Genomic DNA, 24,174 nt, shown 5'->3' with positions numbered 1-24,174 from the left:
GGGATTCTATTACGTGGTCAATAGAAGAAAGCCGAATCCATAGAAGGAGCACCAAAAAAATATTGTTCACAACGGTGTGTATCCCACCCCTCCCCCTCTCAGAGCGATTTGTCATGAGTTTAAGAGCTGGGGAAAGTATAAAAAATAAAATAAATATCTCACAAACATTTGATCAGATAAACATGAAAAATTCTTGAACAAAAACAAAGCACTGGAGAAGGGTAAAGAGGAAGAGGCAATCATCGTTTGACCTGGATGTTGAACGTTTGAACACCTGAAGCTGCCTCTTGCTGATCCAGCCCCTCGGTCCATCGAGGTCAGCATTGTCTATTTAGACTGGCAGCAGCTTCCCAGTGTCTCGAGAGAAGACATTTCACATAACTCGATTCTTCTTATCGGAGACACTGGGGATTGAACCTAGGACTACTCTGCCAATGCGCCACCGCTCCTTTCAGAAGCAAAGGCGGGGAGAAATAGAACTCAGCCCACGGCAAAAAAAACCAAACTTCACACCCACTCTTGTGTTCAGGCATGTCCATACACGGCCAGACCTAACAGCCTTTTTGCCAAATATATTAAGTCAATTTGAATGTTTGCTTTTTCTGACAAAGAATCAAAACTGAATTCACACCGTTGCTGATAGTAATCACTAAACGATTCATGTAGGTACATTAAGTGCCGGTCGTGTCACAACCCACTTATGGTGACCCCAACAAGTGCTTTTCAACGCAAGCAAGAAGCAGAGGTAGTTTGCCATTGCTTTCCTCTGCAGAGCTTTCCTTGGTGGTCTCCCATTTAATCTACTTTTTTTTTTTGGACAACATTAAACTCGGGATATATCAGGCACAGTCCATCCCCCCTGTTGTATGCATTTTCACTCTGCAAACGTGTGAAATACTTTCTCCCTGCATCCTATCAAGCTTTTCATCTGATGGCAGCTTCTGTCAGAAGAAAAGCACACGAGATGCCCTCCGTGGCATGAGCTGCCTGAAGCAACCACAACCTGGTAGGTCTTCATTTAAATTGGAAATGATTTTTAAAACATTTTCCTCCCTAAGGCCAGTCCATGAATTGCTGTGCAGTGGAAGGTGGGTACACATTCTTTCCCTCCCCATGGCAGTGGAAAGTGCCATCTGTTCACAGCTGACTTTCGGCCACCCTGAAGGGCTTGCAAGGCAAGAGATGAAGTGCTTTTGCCATCGCCAGACTATGTGTAGCAGCCCTGGACTTCCTTGATGATCCACCATCCAAATACTAACCAGGGCCAACCCCGCTTAGCTTCCAAGATTGGATGAGTTTGAGCTGGCCTGGGCCACCCAGGTCAGGCCTCCTTCACCATCGGCATCCTGAAATGTGAAACCACTCATACGTCCATACAAATGACGATCCAGTTTGCATGATTTGTCCCTCTAAAGAAAGGGGGGGGGAGATCATTTGGTTCCCACACTGCAGAAGGAGGATCACATAGCCCCCCCCCCAGTCAAAAAAGCCCATCTGCAGCCCGGTGATTGAATCACTTTAACTTAGCAGTCCTGGAAGAGCTGACGTCATCAAGCCAAACCGAAAGTGAATGCCGTCCGGAACACGTCTGAAGCCTACAGCTGAACAAAATCCCCGTCGGCTGCAAACGTGTGCGATTTAAAGAATTATATGTTGTCCTCCCTTACCCCCTATGAATCATTGTTAGTCCCTTGTGAAAAACTTGTGTAAATCGCTCAGAGCCAGCAGCTCTGCAGGATTGAGCGATCAATAAATCGAAAGATATTATTATTATTATTATTAGGAATTAAACTTTTGCTCATCCAACAAACGATTAGCCCCAATAGCTTTCTTCAACACACCATCAAAATAAGAAGGAGCAATCCACTCACAGCTTTCTGTGGCCTGTCTAAAGGGTCCCCTTGGTCTTGAAATCAAAGCACTTTCTACCAAAACGAGTGGGTGAAATCCTGATTATTTTTCCAGAGATGGAAGATCCCTGTTTTAATTACTGAAAACCAGTCATCGTCCCCAGAAAACCTCACGCAAAAATACACTTGATAAAAGAGCAAAACAAACAAACAAACATATAAATACTATACATAGGCAAAACAACCCACAATTTATGTAAAGGGGGACTATCAGGTTACCACTCGGCCTGTGCCCCTGACTGGAGGTTCTTCATGGTGAGGATTCTTCTGACCAGCACTCAGGGACATTGCTGGCTGCATTAGGAGAAGGGACCTCAGAGTCTTCAATGAGCGTCAGTTCTTCCATGCTTTCCAAACTTGGAGTCTGCTGGAACAGCCCAAGTATCCGTCCCCGAGGAGCCACCCCTGTCTGCTGCAGGCCTTGGTCTCCCAGCACCTTGACGAGGAAGTTGATGTACCTCATGGCTAAGCGGAGGGTCTCGTTCTTGCTGAGTTTCTTGTCTGGAGGATGGGTGGGGATAAGCTTCCGCAGCTTAGCGAAGGCACTGTTGACGTTCTGTTGCCTCCATCGCTCCCTGCTGTTGGTGAAGATCTTTCTAGTCATTGTTAAAACACCAGCAGAACTAGAGACGGGGAAAATAACGACAGAGATGAATAAAGGAATGACTGAGCAGTGCCATCAGAAAGAAGACCCTCCCCCCTATGCCCCTGATTTATATGGTTACTGGCAGAGCAACCAAAAGGAATTTCCTGGTCTGAAACAACATTCACACACATGCAGATAAGAGTCCAAGAAGCTTGATTCCATCTATTTATTTTTATATAGATATTTATACCCCACTTTTCTCCTCAGTGGGGACTGAAAGTGGCTTACAACATTGTTCTTCCCACCTCCATTTTACCTTCACAACACAATCCTGTGACATACATTAGACTGAGAGAGGGTGACTGGCCCAAAGGCACTCAGACAGTTCCTATGACAGAGCAAGAATTCGAAGGTAACAGCGTTCCGTGCACCTTGGTGTTTAGTCATGCCGGCCACATGACCACGAAAATGTCTTTGGACAGCGCTGGCTCTCTGGCTTGGAAACGGAGATGAGCACCGCCCCCTAGAGTCGGATTTGACTAGCTTTCGAGGAAGGGAAACCTTTACCTTATATATACAAGCAGGCAATGGCAAACCACCTCTGTAATGCCTCTTGCCTTGAAAACTCTCTGGGGTTTCCATAAGTCATCTGTGACTTGACGGCAAATATATATGTATGAATGTGTGAACTAACCATTTTTTTAATATAATTAATTTTTATTGGTTTTTAGCAAGCTTCAGTACATACATTTCACAATATTTTAAGAACATAAGAACATAAGAGATGCCAATGTTGGATCAGGCCAAAGGTCCATCCAGTCCAACACTCTGTATCACACAGTGGCCAGAAATACCAGTGCCATCAGAAGGTCCACCAGTGGGGCCAGAACATTAGAAGCCCTCCCACTGTTGACCCCCCCAAGCACCAAGAAGACAGAGCATCACTTGCCCCAGAGCCCCTATCTATACCTTGTGGCTAAGAGCCACTGATGGACCTCTGCTCCATATGCTTATCTAATTCCCTTTTGAAGCCGTCCATGCTTGTAGCCGCCACCACTTCCTGTGGCACTGAATTCCATGTGTTAATCACTCTTTGGGTGAAGAAGTACTTCCTCTTATCCGTTTTCAAACAGTACACAATAGTTTCATTATCTCAAGGGCAATTTGGCACCAGTACTCCAAACTATGCAATAGGGTGAGACACGCCTAATTATGGGAGAGTGGGCAAACAGGGCAGGCCTGCAGCTTACGGGCCCAGACCCACAGGCCATTCCTGGGTCTGCATGAATTCCTTTTGGGGGAAAAAATGTTTTTTAAAAAAACATGGCTGTGGTGATGCAGTTGGCACCAGCAAGAGAGTGGAGATGGGGCTTTCGACCTACTCAGGTTTTGACCTGCTTGTGTGTTTGTGTGTGTGTGTATATACACTCGTGCATCACCACAGCCACATTTAAAAAGCAATGCAGACCCAGGGATGGCTTGTGGGTCTGGGCCCATAAGCTGCAGGTCTGCTCTTTTTGCCCGCTCTTCAGTAATTAGGCCTGTCTCACCCAATTGCACAGTTTGGAGTACTGGTGCCAAATTGCCCTTGAGATAATGAAACATGGTTAGTTCACACATTCATAAGGACCACTGCTTCCAACAGGGTATTTCCAAATCCCCACATAGAATGAACGTTTATCCTTCCCCTGCCTCCTAGGTGCCTCTGAGCCTGCCAAAATTCTCTTCCTGTGTGCAAACAGGGGGGAGGGGGTCTGCAGTGAGACACAGTTTGCCAACTCCTGGTCGGGACATTCCTGGAGATCTGGGGGTGGGGCTTGGAGAGGGGTGAGACCTCAGAGGGAGGTAATTCCACAGAGTCCACCCTCCAAAGCAGCCATTTCAGCCAGGGGAACTGATCTCTGTATTCTCCACTATAATTCCGAAAGCTCTCCAGGCCCCACCTGGAAACTGGCAACCCTAAGTAGTAGTAGGAAATTAGCAAAGATTGTGACCAATGTTCTCTCTAAGCTGTGGAGTCTTGTGAGCAAAAATTCAACTTTGTGAGCTACTGGCATTAAAGTTGTGTAAGCGATTTGGCTACTGCATAAATCAGTACACGTTGGAGCCATCTTTCCTGAGCTAAGAAAAAAATGTGTGAACTGGAGGCTAAAAAACTGTGAGCTAGCTCACACTAACTCACCTTAGAGGGAACACTGATTGTGACCCTGTTCACTGCAATCATAAGTGTTCTCCTAAATACAGAACAGCACCTTTGGATCCAACCCTACGTTCTTAATTGCTGGCAGCCAGCCAACACAGTGGGGAACTGACTTTGATTAATGTGTAGTGCGGGACATCTGTGGAAATTTGGGGTCCCCCCTGCAAAAATCCTTTGTAAGGTAACATCATCACCGAGAGCTCTAAGTTCTAATGAATGCTTCCAGGGGTCTTGTTGTAGAAAAAGAGCTGCCGGAGCTCATTAGCATAACTCATTAGCATAACTTATTTGCATATGCCACGCCCCCTGACATCACCGGAAGTGACAGAAGGCCACACCCCCTGACATCACCGGAAGTGTGTCAGAAGGCCCGGCTACTTACCCTCCTGCTTCATCCTCATTCCCAAACGGAATGAGGATCGAAGCAGAGGGCGGGGTAAAGAAGGGGGCGGGGCTTCACCACGTGACCGCCCCGCCCCCTAGAGGTTCTCTTCCGGAGCTCCGTACCTGAGAGCTCCCCCCCGACTAGAGCCCTGAATGCTTCTAACAGTAACAAATTATGTAGCATCCTAGCTGAAGGGAAACGCCTGGAACTAACAAAGGTACCTGAAGAAGTGTGCTTGCACACAAAAGGTTATACCCAGAATTAAACTTAGTTGGTCTTAAAGGTGCCACTGGACTCAAACTCTGTTCTAACACAGATATACTCATTTTACTCAGGCAAGCTTTGGCAGAGCTTTCTGTGTGTATGAAAAAGCAAAAGAAAAATGTAAAAAATAAAATAAGATAACTGAAATCCAGGGAAGCAATACAACTCTAGCATCTTGAAATGCTCCCTGAACAAAAGGTCATTGGTTATCCATTAGCAGATCACTTCAGCATGATCAGCAATATTTGTGTAAGGACTGCCACAGCTGGCCCTCTTCCTTTCTTTCCTTCTCCGCTTTTGTCAACACAAGTCCTGAGAGCAAATAGCCCTCTTTGTGAGTTCCTATTAGGTGGCATGTTAAAAAATGTATCCTTGTGTCTCTGACATTTGTACAAGATCAGCAAACAGGAGCAGCCCCTACCCTTTTTGGCGGGCGAATGTTTGATGTTTCACTAGGGTGAAAAAACCTATTTATGGAAAACTCCAGATCCTTTGTATGTTTACTCAGAAGTAAGACCCATTGTATTCAGTGGACTTACTCCCAAGTAAGTACGTACAGACTGCAGTACAGGTCTATTTATTACACTTTAAGATTTCTCTTTCCTGCTTGCTCACAGTACATATTTCATAGCAGATTAGGCTTGCCAAGTCCCCCTGGGGGGCGGGGAAACCCCCGCCCCAGAGGCCTGTTCCCTGCCGCCAGCGGATCGGGCCCCGAGGGGAGCCCTACCCCGGCGTGCGCATCACCAGGAAGTGACGTTATGACGCCGGGCACGCTGGGGGCGGGGCCACGGTCATCCGAGGGAAAACTCTATGGTTTTCCCTTGGATGGTTGTGGCCCCGCCCCCAGTGTGCCCGGCGTCATAACATCACTCCAGCCGCGGACCGGGAGTCCCCCGGTAAGGAGATTTTTCAACTTGGCAACCCTATAGCAGATCCTCTTTCTGAATTAGCAATGAAAGCAGAAATCTATAGTGAAATAAATCTCACCAACGTGATAAGTCTTTGTTCACATCCCAGAACCAAAATGGACCTGATCCAGACTGCTTCATTTTGGCAAAAATCTGCCCTCACAGTTCTGTTACTGGCTCTCAATTAAGATATTACCCCATTTTAAAGTCTTGTTAATTTTTTAAATGGCTACAGGTTATAGAGACCCGGGGTTTAGAATCTTAGTTTGTGCAGAGGAATAGTTGTCTGTGGATTTTCCATTCAAAGAAACTGTCTGCATGTTTATGAATTGCTCCAGAATTTGCCTTGTAAAATTGTGCATAGATCCCAAAGGAGTTTGCAGAGATGGTATCTTGTACATTTTAGCTCTAGTTTTAATTGTTTTAATGATCTTTTTGTTGGTTTTAATGGTATTTTATATGTGATTTTGTTATGCATGTTTTTAAAAATTTGTTAGTCATCTTTGTGGCCCTTATGGAAGCAGAAGGGCACGGTATAAAGTTTTAAAAATAAAAATAAAATTATTTGCTTAAGTAGCCTACCTGCACATCAGGCCTGAACATAATTTTTCTGAGCCCCATACAAATTTGTAACACAAGTATACAAAATCCCTTCCTATAGACACAATTTCATATGAAAGAAAAAATTATGTTTTATTCCTGAAATGGCATAATTAGTCCATATCATAGACTGTGAGTTTACAGCATAGGCTGGGATGTCCAGGCCCTGAAAGCATACTTATTTTTCTCCTACCCCATGCTGTCTACAGTGTGTTCTTAACCTGTGAGCTACTGTAAGGAACACAAAAGAACAAGGAGCTGAGCTGGAGACAGAGCATAGTCCCCCGCCCCATCAAGTGTCGCAAGCAGCATGGGATTCATACTCTAAAGTCTCTATTGAAATAGGTTCCGCAGGTTTTATAGTGCTTCAAAACCTATAAAAGCTGTTGGACTAAAATCATCGATACGATACGACAAAGGAGTGAAAGCGCAATCCTAAACAGAGTTAAGCCCCTCTAAGTCCACTGAAGTAAATAGGCACACGGACCTGTCTTATACTGAGTCAGACCATCAAGGTCAGTACTGTCTCTGCTTGTCAGAAGAGAAGGCCTAGATGCTTTCTCAAGCCTCAACCTCGGGGGGGGGGGGTTTGCAAACAAGTCAGTGAGACAGACTGTCGAAATGTGGGTTTTCTTCCTGTTTACTCTTCTGTCTCTGTTATTTGATGTACACTGATAGATTACAAGGAAATTGCCTTCCTTCCTTCTGTTCTGCCCTCTCATACGCTCTCTTCTCTCCCACACATGCATGATGGAAGCTGGATGCCTCTCTGTGTCTGGACCAGTGTTCCCTCTAAGCTGAGCTAGTGTGAGCTAGCTCACAGTTTTTTAGCCTCCAGCTCACACATTTTTGTCTTAGCTCAGGAATGATGGCTCCAGAACAAACTAATTTATGCAATGGCCAAATCGCTGGCTTACAACTTTCATGCCAGTAGCTCACAAAGTAGGATTTTTGCTCACAGGACTCCATAGCTTAGAGGGAAGATTGGTCTGGACCTATCCAAGGTAGTTTAGATTGGTTATGTCTCTGTCTCTTAAGCTTCACTGTTGGTTTTAATGGTACTAAACAAAATTACTATTATTAGTCTTGAAACTGAAAAGTGGCTCTGTGTAACTTTGTAACTTTGCTAGCACACTGAGAACAAAGGGCTTCTCCTTCACGTAGCCAAGATCCACTCTACTAAGTGGAGACTGGATACTGTACTAACTAACCAGTCACTCCCCACACTTCTGGCTGGCAGCAGCTTTCAAGGGTCTCAGAAAGTTCTATCTCATCACCTACCGATACATTTAACTGGGGATTGAACTTGGGACCTTCCGCATACAAAACAGATGCTCTACCACTAAGCCACAGCCTCTACCAAAGTTATACTTAGAAAGGTGTAACTCTGCTTAGGACTGAGCTGTGAATGTTACAATAGGAAACAGCATGTCCATCCTAACACCTTCAACTCTATTGAAAACAATTGTTTGCCCTGTCTCTCACTGAAGAGAATCAAGTCCAGCCAAAGAACTTGCAGTCCTGAGCAGCAGTATGGAGGTACCATTGCAAGTCTCCACAACTATGCCAAAATGGACAAGACAGACAGTCTGCTATACAAAAGATTCAAGCCAGGTTGGACTGGTGAAGACCTCTTTTTCAGTAGCTGGGGGCTCTCTGGCAGTATATCTGTGTGAAATCTATTCAAGCTGTTTAAGCAACAGTGCCCACAAACAGGGCCTCACACAAAGCCATAGTTCTGCCAAGCATCCCACAGTAAATGGCTGTTCGAGCAGCAGTAACACTCAGAGGCAAGAAAAGAACTTGTCTGTATTCTGATGGGAGCCAGGAGCTACAGACAGGGACAATGTAAAAAGTTTTAAGATATTTATAGATCCATATATAATTTAGGACACAACTGGCATATGAGCTCATTAGCTAGGAGGAGCAGTGCATTTTCCTGGCCATGCCAGCATGGTTTTCCCACCATCAGTCCCTCACAGGAGTCATCTTCTCAGGTTTTTTCTCAGCTGTATCCCCAGAGGCCTTTTAAAAGTCTTTTTTAAAATGTAATTACTATTAGGGATGTGCACCTAAAAAAATTGTATTTTTCAGATCTGGATATCAAGGAGCCAAAAAATATCAGTATTCCTGGTTATCTGGGTTCCAGATATTGGTTTAGTATTCAGATCTGGGGTTTGTTTGGGATTCCGATATTATTTGGCTCCATTATTCCCTACAGGGAATCGGGGGGGGGGGTGCCTGTAGGCACTGTTTTTAAAGCTAGTGGCACCAAAACTGCAGCAGAGCTGCTGGTGCCTGTCCATTAACCCCCCCCCCATAGGTGCCCACCAGCCACCCTCCATTGTTTCCTATGGGGAGGATTCCAAGCTCTCTCCAGGGCAAATTGTAACGAAACACTCAAGATAATAATAATAAATAAATATAAGACAGAACAAAGCGACTACTAGCCAAAAGCCTCCCAAAGCGTACAGAACCAACAAGCCCAAAGAACCAATGCAGAACCAGGGAATCCCAGCATAAGCATGGGCCAAGGTGGCAAGCCTAACAGAACAAATGCCTAATCAGAAAATCCAAGCCAATGTCAAATCAGAGAATCATCTCAAGCCAAACAGATTTAACAAGGAATGCTGCTCCAAGCCCAACAAGTGTCAAATCTGAGAATGAGAGCCAACGGAGAACCCAAGAATCCAAGCCAATGTCAAACCAGAGAATCCAAAACAAACTACAAACCCAGCGCAAAGTAATTTGAGCAAAGAACATAATGTTGCACCGCAAACGAAACCAATTTCAAAGAACAGTATCCAAGCCAAACCACACTGGCAAGCCAATACCAAGCCCAGGCAAGACACGCACACACACACAGTAAAATTAAAGAAAAAACAGTTCTGGGAGACTTAAAATGCTGGCTCCTTATATTCCTAGTTACTCCCAAATATTTACAGGATTTTTTGGTATCCATTTCTTGTTATCCCCCTAAAATACCATCTGGACACACTACTATATCCAGAAAATACTGATAAGGTATGGTTCAGAGATGTATTCAGACTGGAAATATATGAACACACATTCCTAATTGCTACAGTGCTATAACAATCTATTGCCACATTTATATATTTTAATAGAGCTTCATACACATGCATGATGGAAGGAAAACTAAAGGGGCAGCAAATCACTACAGCAGCCACAATGACCAGATCCCCCAAATCCAACACAAAGTCACTTAAAGTGCAGAGGAAACTTGCATGTATGGAAGTTCCATTGCCATTCCATCTTGATGTGTACTGGGTTAGACGCATGTAGAAACCACTGAGACTGATGTAGTGATCAGCATGGTTTACTGGTACACAACAAAAGACAAAGACTACCGGCCAGCTGGCCAACTATATACACACCTGTGGACGCCCCCCTAGGTCCCGTTGGTGGGTTTAAATCTCCCGCCATGGTCCTATTGGTTCCCAAGTGGAGAGACTAGGAGCCTAGTCCCCATTGTTCTTACAGAATCAAGCTCTGGGGTATTCGCTGGCCCCTGGTGGCGGTCAGCGGACATAACACATCTGCATTTGCAGAGGCAATGAAAGCAACATGGAGAATCCTCACCCGTGTGAAAACAGACTTACTAAAGTGTATAGAAATATGGTGAGGAACATGCATGTGTATGAAACAGGCTCAAGTAATCAAGATATATCTTTAACGTCCTTATTGTTAAGCTACAATAAATTAATACAACACCAGGGCCCTGTTCCAGCATTATTTAAGTATATTGTGCATCACTAGTGGAGGTGGATGTCCTCCCCACATAAAAAAGAGTTCTCCCAAATAACCAAGGTCATACAAAATGATATTATATTGATCAACCATCCATATAAATAGATACAACAGATTACCATTTCTTATATTAATGAAGCAGAATGTCCACATATGGAGACATGGGGGTGAGAGACAAGGTAAGACGTATCTGGCCAAACAACCAGAAGTGATATCACCATGTTGTGGTGACACTCTAGCAACCCTGTGGATCTCTATAACCTGGAACAGAATGTCATCAGCCACTTCCAGTTTTTCAGTTAAATGATGACAGACTGTAACACGATGCCATTTCCCCCTCCCTATTTCCCCCCAGTGCCCATACGGACACCAGTGGGGACCAGGGAGGATCAATGGGAGCCCTCCCAACAGAAGTGGGCAAGTAGCATTCCTAGGTGGACTCTATGGCATCACATCCCCACCATCATCCATCCCCAAACTCCATTCATCTCAGACACCACCCCCAAATATCAAGGAATTTGCAACGCTAAACCCAAATATCATCTGAAAATAAATCACATGACTCGCCAGCAGGAGTCTGGGAAGCAGGGACATGGGGGCACCATTAGGTTTTTCCAGGGAAAACCCAGACGTGACATCACACCTATCTAGGAATTGTCAGAAACTATGGTAAAACCACAGAGTTTCCAGCAATTCCTAGAGCTACCTTCCATCATCATACCAGTGATGTTGCCTTTCCCCCCTGTTTTCCCCCGCTGGTGCATGGGGTGGCAGTGGGTAATGGGAACATGGGGCTAGAGATTCCCTGCACCTACCGGGACTTGGCAGCCTTCTTGGTTCCCCCCCCTCTCAGCAACCCTGTGGGAGGAGTCAGGAGTCTGGGAAGCAGGGACATGGGGGCACCATTAGGTTTTTCCAGGGAAAACCCAGACGTGACATCACACCTATCTAGGAATTGTCAGAAACTATGGTAAAACCACAGAGTTTCCAGCAATTCCTAGAGCTACCTTCCATCATCATACCAGTGATGTTGCCTTTCCCCCCTGTTTTCCCCCGCTGGTGCATGGGGTGGCAGTGGGTAATGGGAACATGGGGCTGGAGATTCCCTGCACCCACCGGGACTTGGCAGCCTTCCTGGTTCCCCCCCTTTCAGCAACCCTGTGGGAGGAGGCACTTGTTGCTAGCCCAATACTCCTCCTTTCACAGGACTCATCTTCACTTACGTGCTCATAAAGCCATATAGACACCTGAGAAATATAAGAGAAGATCTCGTGTCCCAAAGTCTAAAGAAGCCTGCAGATTGGATCCAAGTCTCCAGTCCTATCCGGGCTACAGTGCTTGATCGGGCAGTTATGCTGGAAGAGTCCAAATGCCTTTGAGGTTAAGAGAAAATACTGTGAAGGAAATCTCAGTGGAAGGCCTGTCCGGCAGCCTATTTCAGATATCCTCTTTTCAAAGGAAATTAGTTTTTCTCATGAATAAGAGATCTGAAACAGCTCACTAGCCTGGCCTCCCATTGGGACCTTCTTCACAGCATTTTTTTTAAGCTCAAGAGGCCTGGGAATCTTTCAATATTTAATTGGTCCATTGAAAGCTGCAGCCATTTCCAAGATTAGAGTCAAAACTTCAGTCCTATCTGCATGTTTATTTCTTCTCTGGAATACATGGAGCTGGATCCTACAAACTACAACAAGAACAAGACAAAGGGAAGTGGATCTTCCCCACCTTCCCCTTCCCACAGTACCTCCCTGCCCTGCAGCCTCTGAAAAGCCAGTGTGTGCATGTGTGTGTGTGTGGGGGGGGGGTTGCAGTAAGCAGTGGCAATCAGGGCAAACCTCCTCTTCCTTTTCTTCTAGCAGAAGAAGATTGGAAGTACAAATTCTCTGCATTCACATCTTTTTGGGGTTACAGGGAGGTACTTGGGGGAAGGTAGGGAAGAGCTGAGACTGTGAGCACTTTTCAAGAAACCCAACCTTCAGCCTTCTCACATACTTCTCACTTCTCTGTGGCCTATTATGGGCAGGTGCTTGCCTCACTTTTATGGCCAGGTGCGTGTCCATCGGGTTCTTTTTCATTCTGCATTGATTTTACCCCCTTCAGCATTCAGTTTGCTTTCTGTTTGCTGTTTCGGGTTTTGTGAGAATGGGTTTTTTGCTGATTTCCCCTTTCTTTAGCTTCCAAGCCGAAGGTAGCTCAAAGGTGTGCAAATTCCCTCGAATTTCCTCCCCACACTCCTTTGCTGCCCCTCGAACGTCATTCCTTTATCCACATTGAGGTCGTTCCACCCACTCTGCACCTTTCACCATTTATCAATGTGTCCCTCATTGTTGTACTATTTTTTTTTCCAAGCGGCATGGGTCTAGCAATATGAGACTCATCTCTATTGTAAGTCTCATTTCTCTGGGGGGGGGGGAAACGACTGCTGGCTGGGCTGTCCTCTTCTGCCACCCATTCTAAACCGAGCGGCAGGAGAAGGCAATTGCTGTAGATTTTCTGGGCTGTATGGCCGTGGTCTTGGCATTGTAGGACCTGACCAGTGTTCCCTCTAAGTTAGTGAGTTAGTGTGAGCTAGCTCACAGTTTTTTAGCCTCTGGCTCACACATTTTTGCCTTAGCTCGGAAAGGATGGCTCCAGAGCAAACTAATTTATGCAGTAGCCAAATTGCTCACTCACAACTTTAATACCAGTATGTTGTCAAAGGCTTTCACGGCCGGAGTTCATTAGTTGCTGTAGATTTTCCGGGATGTGTGGCCGTGGTCTTGGCACTGTAGAACCTGACATTTTGCCAGTAACTGTGACTGGCATCCTCAGAGGTATAAACACAGGAAGATGGAATACTTTCTGTGTCAAAGTGAGAAGAAAAATGGTAGGCAGGTGATTTATATCTACTCAGGAAGGTGGGGTAGGGCTGAGTCATTATCTTGTAGGAGTTCCCCAGGCTGCGACATGCTAATGGAGGAGCTTTCCTGAGGTGATTCTTTTGCATCTGGATTGGCTGTTGAAATTCTAATCCTATCTGTAGTACTATTGTAAGATGTAGATGTAGAGCATTTTGTGTTTTTCAGGAAACCATGCCCTAATTATTTTTAAACTCTCTTCTTGTGTTTATGTTTATGTTTATGAATTTCAATGGCTTCTCTGTGTAATCTGACATGGTAATTGGATGTCAGATTACACAGGGAAGCCATTGAAATTCATAAACATAAACACAATTTCAACAGGAAATCCTATGATTCCCTGCTGCAAAGTGAGGAGGCTGCTTTTGATGGATGGAGCCTTAGCAACTGGGAGTTTGTAAGATCCAGACCTTAAGATTCACTAGAAACATAGCATGGGGGTATTCTATGGCTCATACATTTCTTCATGAAGGAATAAAAGTTGTGGTATTTCCTTGGTTTTGCATCAGAAAGTAGCACATTAAATCTAGAACTATGGACAGTAGTTTTGGATACTGTGTGCCATTTTGCATGAGGGAAACAGAATAAGGTTTCCTCCCACCATACAACACTTGTTTTGTACTCTGTACTTATACCAAATTTAATTAAATAGTTTCAATGAAATAAAAATGAAGCACAAAAACAAACACCTGACAGTGCAACATATATGGTGGCATATAGGTAGCTGTAGAATAGGTAGAATACTCCGTTATTAATTCATACAAATGTGCAAAACACTCTGCTTCCAATTCATAGCAGCTTACAACACCATCAACAACAACAACAAAACTATAAACCAATTCAAATTGCTGACCACCAAGGAATCATAAAAACAGAAATTTAAAAATTCTATCATGTGGCTAACAACATAAAACCATTCTGGGTAGAATACAGCCAGTTCTGCCTGTTCAGTACAGCACACACAAGGGCTCTGGTACCAACTGAAGCTAGGCATCATCTTCCATACAGAGGCACAGGAGCAGGACTGGTCATATCCTCTGATTTGTAACCCCTGCCTTCGTTATCTCAGATGTAGGGCTAGACCCTGCCAGCTTTCTGCCAATGGTAATGGAATTTTTCCAACTTCCCTTTGCTACCTGCGGCTCCCTGCAATCCACAAAAAAACTGACTGTGGGGGTCATGGGAATCACTGGTTGAGAGGTATGATGGTCGGGAGACTGAAGCAACGACAAGAATGGAATGAAATCACCCCTTTCCCTCATCCTCGTTAGGGTAACATCATCTAGATACAAGTCTGATTCAGTGATAAGAGAAGGGTTCACTGTACATGCTCAGAGGCATGTTTTGGGTTACTGTTTTCTATATCTTTGACCTGTAATTCAAGTTCTGCATTGAACCTAGGGTTGCCAACGTCCAGGTGGTTCCTGGAGATCTCCTGCTATTACAATTGATCTCCAGGCAATCAAGATCGGTTCCCCTGAAGAAAATGGCTGCTTTGGAGGGTGGACTGTAGGGCATTATCCCCTGCTGTGATCTCTCCCCTCTGCAAATCCCACCCTCGCAGGCTCCACCCCCAAAATCTTCAGAGCGGGCAACCCTAATTGAAGCCTGGCTTGCATTTATCCCTATTTGAAGTCTTCTAGCCCTTTAGGGCCCAGAGCTGGAACCCAAGCTAGCTTGATCTCATCAGATTTGGGGCTCTAAGCAGGCTCCGCCCTACTTAGTACCTGGTATGGGAGACCACCAAGGTAATCCAGGGTTGCTTTGCAGAGATAGGCAATGGCAAACCACCTCTGTACGTCTCTTGCCTTGAAAGCCCTACAGGGTGGCCACAAATTGGCTGAGACTTGATAGTATTACAAAGTCCTTTACTTTGTAACGATAGCATTACAAAAAGAGGCTAAATGCTTTGTATGATAACCCAAATCAGCATTGATATTTCAATTTTAGCTCCGTTTCAAGTGGCTCGTTTAAAAATATGATCGAATAAAGAATCTTACTTCTATACGGAGTAGAGATTCTCTGTGTGGCCATTTGCTTTTATGGCAAATCTGTCAAAGCATTCACTCCAGTGAATTCATGTGTACTGATGTAAATAAACTTTATTTAAGTTTATTTAGGTAAAGGTAAAGGTTTCCCTTGGGAGCTGCGGTGGCTCAAGTGGTTAAGACGCTGAACTGCAGGCTGTGGAAGGTCAGTAGTTCAGCACTTCGAGACCCGGGTGCCGCATGATGGAGTGAGCTCCCATCTCTAGTTCCAGCTCCTGCCAACCTAGCAGTTCGAAAGCAAGAAATTGCAAGTAGATAAATAGGTACCACTTCGGTGGGAAGGTAACAACGTTCCGTGCGCCTTGGTGTTTAGTCATGCCAGCCACATGACCACGGAAACATCTTCGGACAGCGCTGGCTCTTCGGTTTGGAAATGGAGATGAGCACCACATCCCTAGAGTCGGATTTGACTGGCTTTCAAGCAAGGGAACCTTTATCTTTACTAAAGGTTTGCCTTGCTCGAAAGCCAGTCGAATCCAACTCCAGGGCATGGTGCTCATCTCCGTTTCCAAGCCGAAGAGCCAGCACTGTCCAAAGACGTTTCCGTGGTCATGTGGATGGCATGACTAGATGCCAAGGCGCATGGAACACTGTTACCTTCCTTCAAAGCAGTACCTATTTATCTCCTTGCAAGTTCTTGCTTTCGAACTGCTAGGTTGGCAGGAGCTGGGGCCAGAGACAGGAGCTCACTCCGTCATGCAGCACTCAGGTCTGGAACTGCTGAACAACCGACCTTCCGGTCTGCAGTTCAGTGTCTTAACCACTGAGCCACCACAGCCCCCTTAAGTTTATTTACATCAGTATAAATAAACTTTATTTCCTTATGCATACAGTTTTTTTCACAACACGCATTTACATTGCAATATAAACAAAGTTAGGACCTTTTGAGTCTGTTAAAGTAAATGGCTGAAAATCTGATCAGGATTACACTGCATATCGTGTCCTCATGGCAAAAACGTTCTATTTATTTATTTAGGTGTTAGCATTTCGCATCATTTATAAGCCAACACTATAATCATCATCCCCAGTACAGAGGCTTCAATGCGCATAACAAAGGCTCCAGTACGCACATCGAGCTCCAATATGAGCAGCGGATTCAATGCTTCATAAGAGCTTTTGTGGAATTTTGGATTTAGGGTGATTATGGTGAAATTAATTTCCATTGCCATCAATGAGACTACATTCCATGTAAATCAATGGGTCTCCTAATGAAGTCTGCTAGTATATAAGAATTACCCCAATCATACCAATTAGAATATTGAGGCAAATAAGCAGTAATCCAAGATTAACAAACTGATTTTAGAGAGAGAGTAACTCCAGCCTATGCCCATGGAAATCAGGCTTAGACGAGTCAGTCTGCATCAGATTGCACTGTCCGACCCCAATTCTGAATATGTCGACTTACAAACATAGGACTGGACAAGAAAGCCATTGTCTGAAAGAGGATTACCCATTGGTTACAGTTCATTTTAAAAGGTTATTTTAATTTTCTTATAAGTAGCACATAACACTTAATACCATGCAGTGTACTTAGAATCTAAAGAGGAGTGTCCACAGGAAAATATAACAAGAAAGAAAAAGAATTCTGAGATTTTCAACCATTAGAGTATGGACAAGATCCAGCCAGAATAAAGCTCTTACATCGCATTGATTTAAATTCAAGAATTAAGCATATGCTTAAACCTCTACCACTGAAATCAAATAGCACTTAAAGCTACTTAAACTTAGCTGGACCATGCCATTTATCAATAGGATACATATTTATATTAAGGAAATTGAAATGTGCATATATTAGGGACTAATTAAGTTCACATGACCGTTCATGTAATAATGCATTGCTAAATGAATGAACGTTTCATATTGTTTTTTCCTTGTTGTTTCTATGGGTATTTTTTCTCTCTTCCAGTGGAATTAAATCCAGAATTGTAATCTTTCACAATTACTGTTTTAAATATCATGTATATACACACACAGGAGTGCTTTCAAAGACTAGTATGTGTGCCCTAGGTATGCACATTCAAAGAACATGCCATACAGGGAAAGAAGTGCATGCCTGAAACCATCAAGTTAGCTTTCAGACAATTAAATGAGCTCCTGCTACAGCTTCCAAATACACACACATCCTATGCTAAGATGATTCATTTACACATAGTATGTTTATGATCAGAATGCCTGATACAGCACTTGCAGAGAACAGAGTTACAGATGTATATGGTATTTATTCAAATGCAAGACTAGGGGTTTTTCCAGGTATACCATCAAAAGGGTGGGTTGCCTTACAGTTATATTCAGTAATAAATTCTTGTTTTGTGTATGACATTGGGGGAGTTCATCTTACATTCAGAGTCATCTTCCTTTCAAGTAAATATCCTTTCAAGTTCTACCTTTTGACATACTCAGTGAAGCTATATTAATATTGTAAAATGTCTTGAGAGGCACGCAACGCATTTACTACCTTCCATTCTAAAATGCGAGGACACATATAATATCCGAACACTGTCAAGCAACTATGATTTTAGGGAAGTGGCTTTCCCATACTACGGAGATGCCACGCTGTGGGTAACACAATATGAAGAAAGTATAACGCTCTCCTGTTCCAGTGTGGCAGCATTTTTTAACAGACGGATGCAAGTGTTTCTGTATGGTTTTAATGCCATGGGTGATAAAAAGTCTTGAAAAGTTGTTCATATTATTGCAAAGCTCAAGAAAGGGCTGGTTTAATTTCATGGCGCTTTAGAACACATGTTCTCCTCTTATGAAACGCAATCCAGGCGAACAAAACTGAATTGCTTCACTGCCGGCAGAGCTTCCACAATATCAACAACTGTGTCAAAAATAGTGGCATACACACAACTGCACTTCATTGCTGATTCTAGTCACCTGTAAAGCAGCAATAGTTCATGCATAGCTGGAGCTGAGACTCACCTATGTACTAAAATTAGGGATGCCCATGCTCTGAATCTGTCATAAAAACCAGAGTTGGTAAAAAAGGGAGCCCCAGCAAACTACGGCAGTGCCACAGACCACTGTATAACCTGGAAAAGTGTTGCATGCACACTCAGGAAAGTTCTACACACACACACACACACACACACACACAAATGCTAGTTTTAAAAAGAAAACAAGCAAGCCTTATAACCTACCTTTGCCAAAGCCAATACAAATTGATCTCACAGAAGCATTCACATGCAACAAAGTCGGATGCTCTCTTCCTAGTACTTTGCTGCCTCTCCGCTCCAAAACGCAAGAGCTTCTCTCCTCACAATCCAGCCAATTGCCGATCCCTCTCCGCTCCTTCATTTATAGAATGCCAGCTCCTTTGTTTGGCGCGTGTCACCACTAGTGCTAGCGATCCGGGGAGCTTATTCTGTATCTCCTGGGAGATTCTTTTCATTCTGCTGCTGCTTCTCGACTAGAATTTTAGCCCATGTTAAGAACGGGGGGACAACCATTATAAGCACACAAAATGGTAGTGTGGATGCCCCCATTTCTTTGAAGAAAACTTAGAAGGGCTTTGACCTTTCGCAAGGACAGCTGAACCAAAAGCAGCAAGCTTTCGTGAGAGCCAGGCTTTTGACTTCAGGATCTGGGGCTTCAAGAATGGGACTATTTGTCGAGGCACAGCTACGTGCTGCAGTAATGAAGAATGAAGCACCTCTGAGCATGTGCAAAGAGTCATTCTATATTAAGCAATCCCAACCATCCTCATACAGCTGGAACTGGGGGGAGGAAGAGCTTGGGTACAAAGGACCATTTTATCCAGGCTCCTGAAATTAGCCACACTAGTTACAGGTGAACCTGTAAGGGAGCAAGTTCTATAAGCGAGGGACCACCATGGAAACGGTTTCCCACCATTCTGGTATTCCCAGAATGGTGGGAAACCGTTTATGTCTCTCCAGCTTACTTACAGAGGTAGAGACTCATAGAGAAGAGCTTGCCCTAAAGATCTCAGCTGTTATGCAAGAGAATGCACTCTTAGCTATTCCAGTCCCCAAACCATTTTTAGAAAGCTTTAAAAAGGTAATTACAAGCACCATGAACTGAGCCAGGAAGCAAATAGGCATGCAACTGAGCATGATGCATTCTCCATAGCTAGGGATGCCAGCATCTAGGTGGTGGCTGGAGGTCTCCCAGAATCACAACTGATATCCAGATGACAGTTCCCCTGGAGAAAATGGTGGCTTTGGAAGGTGGACTTCAGGGCCTCGTATCCCACTGGGGTCCCTCTTCTCCCCAAAGCATGCTCTTCTCAGGCTCCATCCCCCAAATCTCCCAGCTCAGAGCTGGCAACCCTATTTATAACCAGCCCCAGAAAGAAATCTGGAAGCAGCATTTTGTACCAACTGAAACTTTAGAATCATTTTCTAGGGCAGTCTGAAGGGCATTGCAATTGGCCGTTTGAACAATGATTTTTTCCTTCAGACAAATCCCCCCCCCCCAGGTTTTCAGGACATACCGAATCATTTTCTAGGGCAGTCTGAAGGGCACTGCAATTGGCCGTTTGAACAATGAATTTTTCCTTCAGACAAATCCCGCCCCCCACCCCCAGATTTTCAGGACATACTGTGGCAACCGAAGGCCTCGGTCTCCGTGCCCTGTTGCTGGCCCTCCAGAGGAACTGGTTGGCCACTGCGTGAGACAGGATGCTGGACCAGATGGACCACTGATCTGATTCAGCAGGGCTCTTCTTATGTTCTTATGATAATTCACCGCCAATTTATACAACTGTACACCTCAAAATCTGACAACCCAAGGCACAACACTATCAAACAATACAGCTTGCTTTCATTGCCATCCAGGTAAGTGTCAGGAACTGGCCTGCCTGACCTACTGAGACCCTTCGAAAGGACATTGCTGGGGTGAGTGGCAAAACTTTGCAGCTAGTAAAAAGGAATTGGCAATGTTGGACCCTGTTGTAATCCATTTTGGGCTCCTATGGCAGAGAAGAGTGAGGTATAACCTAAATAAATAATAAATAAAGCCTATGGAAGTTCATTAGATTATACCTGACTTTTCTCTGCAATAGGGATGCAAAATGGCATATAACAGGTCCCCAAAGCAATGTCTATGGGTGCCATGGAACCTGCTGACACCTATCTGTTGTCCGCCAAGTGTTTTCAGGAAGTGGGTGGGGCCAGGTAGAGCTTTTCCTCAACATGGCTTCTGATTGACTACTGGAGATTTGTTTGGCAGTCCAGATTTAAAAAAAAATGTTGCTTTGGCAGCAGCTCCCACCACAGCACAAGGATCTACACTGTGTTATTGGAGTTAAGCTGTGGAAACCATTTTGTGGCTGGCCCCGCCTCCTTCAGCAGCCATTTTGTGGCAGCCATTTTGGTGCTGTGTCCACCATCCTGTGTCAGAATTCTAAATGTGCCCACAAGCTCAAAAAGGTTGGGGATCCCTTAGCTGACAACATTGTTCTTCATTCCTCAGTTTTGACCTCAGAACAACCCCGTGAGGCAGGTTTGGCCGAAAATGTGAGACTGGCCAAATGTCACCCAGCAAGCTTCCATGGCAGAGTGGGAGTTCAAGCCTGGGTCTTCTGGATCACAGGCTAAAAATAACCATGACATCATGCTAGCTACTTCATCAGACGCATGAAGCAGACTGAGAACATGGGCGACCAGGCAGAGAATGGAGTAGCGGTGCGCATTCAGTATAAACCGAGCAAAATAAATACCCGAAAAATACCTTATCGTATTTTTCAGGTATTTATTCAGCTGAATCAGATTTTCTAATCTGTTTCAGCTACCGATCTAGCTGAGCCCAAATAAAAACTGATATTATTCGGCTTTTATTCTGGCTCAGCTTGACTTGCCAAAGCGGCGGGAGTTCACCCACCTTTTGGGTGAACTTACAAAACTTCCAGGTTCCTCGTGTGAGGCTTGGCTTTCCCTTTAAAAGGCTTTTGCAAAGCCAAGCTGCTGGGAGTTGCATGGCAGCCAATGGCATGACTCGGGGGGGGGGGCTTTTAAAATGCCTCCCATTCTCAAGTCATGGGAAGCCATTTCAGCCCTCCCTTTCAGGCGCTGCTGTTTGGTTTAAATGGGAGGAAGCCCCGCAGCTTGGGGATCCAGTACCCATTATACCCTATGGTCCCCATAGGATATAATGGAGCCAAATAGTTTCAGCGATACTGATTATTTCTGGAATCCCAATACAATACTGATGTTGGGATTCAGGAATATCAATATATAACAATATTTTGGGGGTCTGATATACCCAAACCTGAAAAATACTGGGGGGGCTTTGTGCACACACCTAGAATAGAGGGGTGGTGGTATAAATACCTATTTTCAACAATAGCTCTATTCCTGTCTCTTTAATAACATCTGGACACTCAGCAATGCACAGGGCAAATTTTTCGCCCCCATTTCTTCATGCCAGGCCAGATAAAACTTCAGCTGCTAAACGCAGATAGGCAGGGCCCAACACTGCCAGTTCCTTCAGAGAAAGGCAGATTTTACTGTTGTTTAGAACTGAAAGGCAGGAAAAGTAGTGAGAAAGAAGAAAAACAGCTCTCCTTGCAAGGAGTTGCAAAAGGAAGAAATCCTTGAAAAAAAGCTGGAAAATCCCCAAAATGCAGTGTCCATTCAAAGACTTTAAAACAATCCTTTTTTGGCACCCGTGGGGCTTTTCCCCTCTGGTTTTTGTGACTTAGGATCTCAGCAAACCTCACAGAGCCCGGTGGCCTGCTCCCCAAACACAAACAGTGAAGGAAAATTGGAAATCTATCTCACTAAGAGATCATGTATAAAGAGGATTTATGAAACACTGCCCAGAATGTTGACACTTAAAATTTCAGTGGCTTGGAAAAAAATGACCAGCCAGGCATTCTTGAGACTGCAAGTTTCTCTCCTGCGGGGCTAAATTGGAGGCTGGGCCTTTTCTCATGGTAAATTAAAGCCGCCAGCGCTACCCTCTGAAAGCCGTGTCAACTGCTTCATTTAGCACAAGTGTTATGTTAACTAAAGCCCTCCCCCGCCACACTATTGCAATGGGGTCTTTTGGCCTTGCAGAAGTCTCATTTCCATGTCATTTACATTGGAAAGTTGCCAAAAGCACCTCCGCTGTGTAACCTCTTCTAGATCATTATTTATCCACAGTCTGCAGTAGTGAGATAGTCTAACCGGAATATCTAATATGGGGGGAGGGGGGGTTAGAAGGCTTTGCTATGCAGGTCTGACGGAGGAGGGAGAGATGGGAAGGAACGCTAAGGACATTGCTGGGGTGAGTGGCAAAACTTTGCAGCTAGTAAACTCTGGATAGTAAAGGTGTGGAACTGTAGCCAAAATAAAAATCCGTGAACACGTGACCAGAGTGACCTTATTTTCAAACTTCGCAACCTTTCTAGTTTAGAATGGAATTTTAGACTTCACAATCATTTCATAGCCTTGCACAAGAATTATGGTGCTGTCCTATGTAGAAGTCTGGCTCTTAAAACCAATCTGAGAGGGCATAAGGACAAGTCCGTAATTTAATCAATAAATAGGAGGTAAATAATTTGCCCACACAAGAAAGCAGACGAATTGGTCTGTAGTTGTCAGGTTTGGAATAATCACCTGTTTTATGTATCGGAACTATTGAATTTAACCAAGATTTCGGTATAAAGCCAGAATGGCAAATGTTGGGAAAAAAGGGAGCCAAGATCTTACTCCAGCCTAGAATATTACTCTTAAAGAGTTCATTTAGTATATAATAAGGGCCAGGTGCTTTCCCAGTTTTAAGCTTGGTAATAAGGCTAGCTATTTCTTTCCCCGTTATTGGAGGCCAGGAAGGGAGATTATCTGATAAACTATGGCCCCGTTCATACGAGCCCATTTGGGACGGGAGCGGAACGGAACAGGGGCGGAGCAAACGGACGCGATCCCACCTCAACATCTGGGGAGCGTGCGGTCTCCGTCCCTGATCCGGCCCAAATGGCGATCCCCCGCTGCAAAAACGAACCACCTATCTAGGTGGTTGCAGCCGTCTGGAGTGCCCCAAGCCGGCCGTGGGATCGGCGGGAGAAGAGGCGCTGCAGCCAGGGGATCCGTGGGATCCCGCCGCAGTGTCTCAACGTTGGAGCGGCTCTATTAGCCGCGCTTTTGCCTCGTGGTTTCCCTGCCGTGTGGCAGGGGCCTATGTACACTAGTATCAGCAGGTAAAGTAGTAGAGCTGAAAATCTCTCCAAAATAGTTCTCCCAAACACTAGGAGAAATATGACAGCGTAATCTAGAGCCGTGATCAAGGCCCTTATTAATCAAGGACCAAAAAGTTGGAGCATCATGGTTGTTTATAACCGTAATCAATCTATAGCTGTCCTATGTAGCGTTGCTCCAATTAAATCAACAGGTTTAGACTGGAGTAAATCAGCACTGGTGAAAATCTTAGCCACCACAGTGGCTAAGAGGGTAACTCTAAACAGGGTTAGAACAAAGAATATCTCTGCTTAGGCTTGTACTGTATAGGTCAAAATAGTAAATATGGCAGCAATGGAAAATTCCAGTTTGTACTGGTATGGGAAACTTTTTTGTAATCTCTGTCTCTCCCCACTCCTTGAAGAGCTATTTGCCCCACCAAGAGAATCAGAGATATGTTTTCACATGAATGGCTCTACCTT

The 24,174-nt window shown here is 44.6% G+C and overlaps 1 protein-coding gene across 1 annotated transcript; it reads right to left on the bottom strand.

The window, feature by feature from the left end:
- Nucleotides 1-1,735: 1,735 nt before the first annotated feature.
- On the bottom strand, nucleotides 1,736-18,821 carry TAL2 (T-cell acute lymphocytic leukemia 2). The gene is made up of 2 exons (XM_015414574.1): nucleotides 18,713-18,821; nucleotides 1,736-2,533 (listed from the first exon to the last, which is right to left on the bottom strand). The coding sequence occupies exon 2, from the start codon at nucleotides 2,512-2,514 to the stop codon at nucleotides 2,161-2,163; it is 354 nt and encodes a 117-aa protein (XP_015270060.1). The 5' UTR covers nucleotides 2,515-2,533; nucleotides 18,713-18,821; the 3' UTR covers nucleotides 1,736-2,160.
- Nucleotides 18,822-24,174: the final 5,353 nt, after the last annotated feature.

This window comes from Gekko japonicus, unplaced genomic scaffold (assembly GCF_001447785.1).
Source record: "Gekko japonicus isolate JY-2015 unplaced genomic scaffold, Gekko_japonicus_V1.1 scaffold656, whole genome shotgun sequence".
Lineage (NCBI taxonomy): Eukaryota > Metazoa > Chordata > Lepidosauria > Squamata > Gekkonidae > Gekko > Gekko japonicus.
The sequence above is the reverse complement of the archived record's forward strand: the minus strand, read 5'-3'. Positions and strand labels throughout refer to the sequence as shown.